Genomic DNA, 7430 nt, shown 5'->3' on the forward strand with positions numbered 1-7430 from the left:
ATCCCTGGTCTACAGCCATCTCTACCTCTACTCCACCTCCCCACCCCCATACATCTGGCTTCATCTATAGCCAATTTGTCCGGTTTTCTGCTTTGACTGAGCGCTGGTAGTCTAGGAGAACAGGGTACCCGAGAAAAGAGGCTTTTCAACTGCTTACTCAGGCGAGAAGAGGCAAAGAACCCTTCTCTATCCTCTGCCCTCGGCGAAGGAGAAAGGGAAGGGAAGCAAAAGGAAGGGAAGGAAGAATCCTATTCCCCATACAGTGACTGTACGAGCTTGCAATATGACTGTCCTAATAACTAGCCCTTGCAATGATGTTAACAGAAACAAAAGCCTACTGCCAGGGACCTGCCCAACAGGGCCCTGTATGTCAGTGTGAATTTGCATCAGATTCTCCTAATAAAAATAACAATAATAAGATATTGCTCATCTTACTAAAACAGCTTAAAATAATAAGAAGCGTCATTTAAAAATATTGACGGTAGTCTCACTTAAAAGGGGAATGTTACTTTTGACAATAAACATAATTGTTATTATAGCAGGAACAGCTAGCCACAAGGATAGCTAGAAATGGTACCAGCGGAGAGCTGAATGTGGAATTGGTTGTCATGCAGTCTTGCCCCCAGTTAGGAAAAGACAGACTTGTCCTCGACTCCATTCTCCTATTCCTTGGGCTAAGACGCTGCTGCAACCGGAAAGGACCAATATTGAAATATCATCTTTCCATGGGCCAGGCTCCTTCCTAAGGCGTTCCGATCTGAGAGCTTCTGCAGTCTCAGGGTCAGGACAAGGATGTAGCCTGGGATGGAAGGTGAGGGTGGGCAACCGAACTCCCAGACACCCCAATAATAGCCATAGAAGGACATGCATAGGGAAAAAGGAATCGGGTAGAGGTTGCCAAGAGCCGGAGAGCTCATCTAATGTAGTGGAGAGACGGGTGGAATTGGGGGTAGGGTGGATGGGACGTATTTATGTCTGTCTCAGAGGCGATGGTTTTAGGATATGAAATCGTCCAGGGAGCGGTGGAATTTGAAGAATCTGGATTTTCCCCACTCCTTACCCCCATGAAATGTCCCTTTAGCAGACAGAAGGCAAGGAAAATATCTTTATGTGGGTTTCCTTTTTCTTTGGCTAATTATCTAGTTATCCACTGGTATGTACATACACACATATACATATATATCACCCACATATTTTTCTTTCTCTATCAAAATGCCTCTGTATTCCTCTGAACCATTCTTACTTTATCACTTTCATTCTACCTTTTGTCTCTCTTAAAAGCTTGGGTCTGCAATATGCCAAAAATTTCAGTATAGTTCGAAATATTTAGCCCCGAGTATCCGAATATTTTGTCTACACCGACTCTGTGCTCTAGGATATTATGAAACATTCAGATTTTTACTATTATTATTTTTAATCTAGCGATTCAGCAACCCGTAGACAAAGTCAAAATTTATCTATTTTCCTGTTCGGTATTTAATTTCCACTAGTTTAAGGAGGGCATATTTGTCTTTATTTGCAGACAGCTAGGTGCTCAATCGAAGCTATCAATACCATTTTGGAGGTAAAGGAGACTTTTGTATAGATTTCCTTTTTTCATGTCCCCACTTTCACTCCAGGGTGCACCATGGAAGTTATTGGTATGGATTGTTCTGGGCTAGGATTCTCCCTGCTCGGTACTGCGCCTCAGCTCCAGACCCGTACGGATTTCGGTCTTGCAACTAAACCCTGGGCTCCAGCCGAAGCCGCGTCCTCTGCTGGGCTGGTTCCTTCTTCTTGGGTAACCAATTGCTTCTGTTCTTTGGGTTCTTCTTGTTGCCCGGGAGCCTTCCTCCTTGTTTTTCCCCAGAGCAAGTCTTGAGGAAGGAGATAATCCGTTGCAAGAAATCTTTTAAGGAGCCGATCCCAGTCAGATTCAGGCAGAGGGAAGCGGGTAGAGCCGGGTGTCTCCTTCCCTGCTGCCTTCCGCATTCGTCTTTTGCTACTAGGCGTGGAGGTGGATGGGTAAGGTGTGTTGCTGGTTGGAGAAAGAGGCAAAAAGGGCCTGGGGCGTCATTTTTCCTCTGAATCCGTTCTTGAGTGGGAGGACCTCCAGACCCCCAAAGAGTCGGTGGTGCCCTCAACTCCTGGAGTGAAACCAATGGAAAAGGAGTAAGAACAGGTCCCGGAGGCAGAATGGTAAAGAGAACCCGGCGAGAAACATGTTCTTACCCCCTCTTCTCTCTACTGTAAATAAACCCTGTAGCCAAAGGGCTCATCCGTCTCCTTAAACAGCCAGTAAACTTTATATGACACAATATCTAATAGTAATTTATTGGGGAGATATTGTAAATTCCAACGGTTTTAGTTAATAAAGGAGCTAATTAAAGAAGGACGGGCTGTGTTCGGCCAGCTGTTGGCGAAAGGATACATGGGGGGAGGCAGGTGGAGAGAGTGTGGGGGTGTGCGTATGTCGTTGATGTGTGTATGATTTTTGTGTGTTCTTTTCCTACTCCTTCCTCGCCCCAGGTTGGGCCAGTGCTGCGCTCCTTGGGTTGGATTTTGTGTGATTTTTTTTTTTTTTAGCAATTAGAATCTAGCGAATTACCCCCCTGCACAAAGTAGCACCCCCCCTCCCCCAAAGAAAAGGGGAAGAGAGAAGTTGGTGTTGGCTGTCTATGTGTGTTGGGGGGGGGGGGGGTCTCTTCATTCCCCACCCCCTCCTCCTCCTACCCCTCCTCCAGCAGGAACCCATGTGACCGTCCAGCGGCCAATGGGACGCGTCCGCAGGTTTAACTATGTTTAATGTCAGATAGCAATAAAGTAGAAGCTCTCGGTCGGGCCCCGCGGAAATGGGCGAACATAATCTCCTTAATCCCGGGTTTGTGGGGCCGCTGGTGAATATCCACACGGGGGACACCTTCTACTTCCCCAACTTCCGCGCCTCGGGGGGGCAGCTGCCCGGCCTGCCTTCCCTGTCCTACCCTCGGCGTGACAACGTCTGCTCCCTGCCTTGGCCGTCGGCGGAGCCGTGCAATGGCTATCCCCAGCCCTACCTCGGCAGCCCCGTGTCGCTTAACCCGTCCTTTGGCCGGACGTGCGAGCTGGCCCGGGTGGAGGAGAGCAAATGCTACTATCGCGAGGCGTGCGCCGAGGGCGGTGGGCTGAAGCGCGAGGAGCGGGGGCGGGAGGGGGGCGGGTTGCTGCAGCTCGAGCCGTCGGGGCCGCCGTCTATGGGATTCAAGTACGACTACGCTGCAGGCGGCGGCGGCGGTGGCGGCGGGGGGGACGGAGCCGCGGGGCCCCCCCACGATCCCCCCTCCTGTCAGTCACTCGAGTCCGATTCCAGTTCGTCTCTGCTCAACGAAGGAAACAAGGGTGGCGGCGCGGGCGATGGGGCCAGCCTGGTGTCGCCTCTAGGCCAGGGGAACGGGCTCTCCACCAGTGGTAAGGATGACTCCTTCCATTTCAGCCAAGAACCTCTATTGCAACATAGAGCGGGCTCGCTGTTGCGATTAGAGGCTAACCGCGTGGGGAGGACGACTGACTGAATTCAGCAACTGGGAGTACACTGGGGTGGCAAAATGTTTCATTAGTGAGCTCTTTAAAAAAAGGAAAAGAAAAGAGGAGGGGGGACAGACCTATAAACATGTAAATATCCCTATAAAAGAAAATGAGAGATTCCCTTTCCGTCTGCCTGAGGGTTGAAGGCCTGGAAGCTCCAGGGGGTAAGAGTTAAGGGTCCATTTCCTCCCTCCCAATGGTTCCACCATTCTGTCTTCCTTCACCCTATTCACGCCACCCTGGCGCCCTAAATGCTTCTCTCTCCCTCTCCCTCTCCCTCTCCCTCTCCCTCTCCCTCTCCCTTTCTCTCTCTCTCTTTCTCTCTCTCTCTCTCTCTCTCTCTCTCTCTCTCTCTCTCTCTCTCTCTCTCTCTCTCTCTTTCTCTCTTTCCCCTCTCCCTCTCAAAGCAAGTGGTTACTGTTTATTTTTTCCCATTGGGCCATGTCAGTCCTTCCTGCTCAAGGTTCCATGAGGAAGAGAGAGGGTTCCCTAGGAAAAGGGAACTGAGGAGTACTGGGGAGAAGAAAGAAAGGGAAGGGTTAGAGAGAAGAAGTGAGGAGCAGAGGCAAGAAAGAAAGAAGGAGTGGGGGATGGGAAGTATGACTGGAAAAGGGGAGCAAAAGGACGAGCGGTTAAAAAAGGAGAGGGAGAACTGTTGGGATCCGTAAAGAAAGGGAATAAGGCATATGGGGAGGGGAACAAGGGAGACTGGGGAAGGACTGAGTTTTTTTTTTCTTTTCTGTGTTGTCAACTCCTCACCTTCCAAAGCCAACTGTCCTGTGCCCACTCCCTCCTCCCCAGGCGCCCCTTGGTATCCCATGCACACCCGGTCCCGGAAGAAGCGCAAACCCTACTCAAAGCTGCAGCTCGCGGAGCTGGAGGGAGAGTTCATGGTGAACGAGTTCATCACCCGCCAGAGGAGGAGAGAACTCTCGGACCGCTTGAATCTTAGTGACCAGCAGGTCAAGATCTGGTTCCAAAACCGGAGGATGAAAAAGAAAAGACTTCTGCTTAGGGAGCAGGCCCTCTCCTTCTTTTAGAGGGATCAGAAGAAGGAGACATCAGACTTAAGCCGAGTCCCTGGTGAAGAGAGGGGGAGAGCCTCACTCCCTGGCCGCCTGGCCGCTTGACCGCCCGCATCAGACATTGTCACCCGCTTATAACGCGAGGCCCCGGGGCTCTGCCCCTTTCCGGGTATTTTTGTTATGTCTCTTTTGATAATCAGGTCCCTTCCTACACATACCATGCATCAACTCTGCGGGCCAAGTGAGAGAGAAACAGAGAGGGAGAAAGAAATAAGCGGATCGCTTGGGGTGGGGTGGGAGGAAGAAGTCAAAAGTATTTCCAGGTTTTTGGTTGCTTTTTTTTTAAAGCAATTTTTGTTCGCATATATGGAGGTGAAGGTGGGAACTTTTTCTTGTACTGCTTCCCAACCTGAAATCCGAATGAAGTGAAGATATATCTCCTGAGTATCAGGTTTCGACCCCCCTCCCTCGTTCCACTAACGTCTGTACAACCTACACTTCAACTAGAAATCCCTTGTTCCTGCTTGTCCCTCGTGATTCTTAGGCTAGTAGCCAGTGGTGGATCCTCTGAGACAAGTAGGCAGCCAGTGTTTTCCCAAATTCTTAGACTGAAGGCCAAAAGGTGAGTCCACTCCTGCAAGGAGGAGTGGGGAGGAAGAGGAGAAAGGAGAAGATGGATCCTGACATTGTTTGGGAGATGGGGAAAACTGGCAGAGGGAGAAGAGGAGACTCAGATTGGGTCTCCAACTCCCAGATCTCCTCAGTCAAGGCTTTCTTTCTCTGGATAGGGGTGAAAACTGCTTTTGGGTCCAGTAAAAAACTAGTCTCTCCACCCCATCTCACCCCACCCCCATTTCGCAAAGACATGGGCAAGGCGGGCTTAATCGGAGGGGTGGCAGGGGCTCGCCTCCGATTGGATGAGATATTTACTCGTGCATACTTAGATGGTATTCTACCTATCTACAGCTTCCAATCTAGACTGCAAGACAAAGCGGAGTTCAAGATGCTTTGGGTTTGTTAGGTGAGAGCAAGAGAACCCCTTTCCTCCCCTACCCCCCTTATTTCTATTGGGTTATGTTATGGGGGTGGGGGGAGAAGGAGTTGAAGGTAAATAGCTCTGGAGATGTGGAAGAGGAGCAGGAACCGAAGCTTAAATTCAGTAGCAGAAAGTGAAGACGTGAAGTCTGGGAGAAAGAATCTGGGTTCAAGGCGAGATATAGCTGAGACTAGGGTGGGAGGGGAAAGGAGGATTTGAGCGGGATTTACCAACTGTGAAAGCTGTCCAGTCTGCCTTTACTTTTGGCGTTCATGGTCATGGCCGGAGGCTAGAACTTTGTAATTTACGAGGTAGGGAGGATAGTGCTTAAGGGGGCTACGGAGATACCGGGAGCCTGTCGCCTCTCAGCCCTAATTTCCCAGGCCTGTGACAATGAACTGGGGGCCCTAGCTCCCTCCTCCTCCTCTTTCCTCACCACCCACTTTCTTCCCCCAGGTCCGGCTTTGCACTGCTCTCTCTTTCTCTCTCTCTCTCTCTCTCTCTCTCTCTCTCTCTCTCTCTCTCTCTCTCTCTCTCTCTCTCTGTTTTCTTCCATCCCTCTCTTTTCTTTTCTTTTCACTTTGTCTTCTGCCACCCTCCCCCCACTCTAAATCCTGGCCCCAAAACACTGGCCTTTGTCTCCATTTCTCTTTGCCTACACTCTGTCCCGAAGTGAACGTGATGGAGTAAAGAAAGACAAGGCCAAGCAAAGAGGAAAGTCTGGAACAAGAAATGTCCTTAGGAAAACTAAGATAGATTTAATATAGTTTCTTCTTTAAATGAATTTCCTAAGAATACCGTCATGATTCCACTAGAACAAATTCCCTGTAAACAAACAAAACCAGAGCTTGGGGTGGGTGACTTGATAGATTGGCTCCAAAAAAGCCTCCTGTTCCTGAACCTTTTGAATGAGATTTTTGTGGTGATGGTGGTTTCATATATAAAGCAACTAGGTTCAAGGAATAAGTCAATGATTCAGGGTATCTTCCATGGAGATTGGAGTACCAAACGGTAGGGAAGTGTACAGTATACCAACAGGCAAGGAGGATAGGGTGTCAGACTCTTCCAGAAAGGGAGAATGACCAAGAGACCCACCCAAGCAACTGCCCCCTCTCCAGAGAGAGAGAAACAATTCTTATCAACTGGGATCTCCTCCCCATACCTCTCTTCAATAGCTTTTTCCCGGCCAGGCAGTGAAATTCACATTGATAAGTCTGTCAGCCTTATACAGGCTTACATATGCACCCAAATGGACGCATGCCTACATTAATGTGCACTCACCCTCACAAATATTTAACCACAGAAACACCAAGCACACGCGCACACACACACACACACACACACATACACACACACACCTTACACCTGTTCTTTTTCTCGATTGCACAGATGTACATACACACATTCATTCACATACAGAAACACATGAAGCACAGACACACACATCTATTCACACACAGTCACAGAAACATAGACACAAAGGCATATTCATTCTCACACACACACTTGCACCAGTACATTCACTCACCCCCTATACCCACATACAGCTCTTTGCAGTTGGCCACCTCTCTAAGATCAAAACTCATCACTTGAGATTGGATCTCAAAATTAAATTTGTCCAAGAAACACAGTCCCCCCAGATGTGGAAATGGGTGGGGAAGGGGCGGCGTGCTGGTGGGAGGGACGACAAAGATATGCAATATCCTCTTCCCATTGCTTTAAATACGACTCTTCCGTGAGATTCTGTCAGTCTGTGTCTCTGTTCCCCGTGTCGCCCCTGTTCCCGCGTGTACTTCGTCTAGTTTCCTGGCTGTTGTTTATTGCGT

At 49.3% G+C, this 7430-nt stretch overlaps 1 protein-coding gene across 1 annotated transcript; it reads left to right on the plus strand.

The window, feature by feature from the left end:
* Positions 1-2831: 2831 nt before the first annotated feature.
* HOXC12 (homeobox C12) lies at positions 2832-4763 on the plus strand. The gene is made up of 2 exons (XM_072650345.1): positions 2832-3426; positions 4345-4763. Exons 1-2 carry the CDS (start codon positions 2832-2834, stop codon positions 4581-4583), a joined length of 834 nt encoding a protein of 277 aa, XP_072506446.1. The 3' UTR covers positions 4584-4763.
* Positions 4764-7430: the final 2667 nt, after the last annotated feature.

Source organism: Notamacropus eugenii, chromosome 3 (assembly GCF_028372415.1).
Source record: "Notamacropus eugenii isolate mMacEug1 chromosome 3, mMacEug1.pri_v2, whole genome shotgun sequence".
In the NCBI taxonomy this organism is placed as follows: domain Eukaryota; kingdom Metazoa; phylum Chordata; class Mammalia; order Diprotodontia; family Macropodidae; genus Notamacropus; species Notamacropus eugenii.

What these genes read in the sequence shown, in the direction of transcription:
- HOXC12 (XM_072650345.1), top strand. Translation starts at nt 2,832, where the DNA reads ATGGGCGAACATAATCTCCTTAATCCCGGGTTTGTGGGGCCGCTGGTG. An exon ending in GAACGGGCTCTCCACCAGTG is followed by an intron (nt 3,427 to 4,344) that starts GTAAGGATGACT and finishes CCTCCTCCCCAG; the next exon opens with GCGCCCCTTGGTATCCCATG.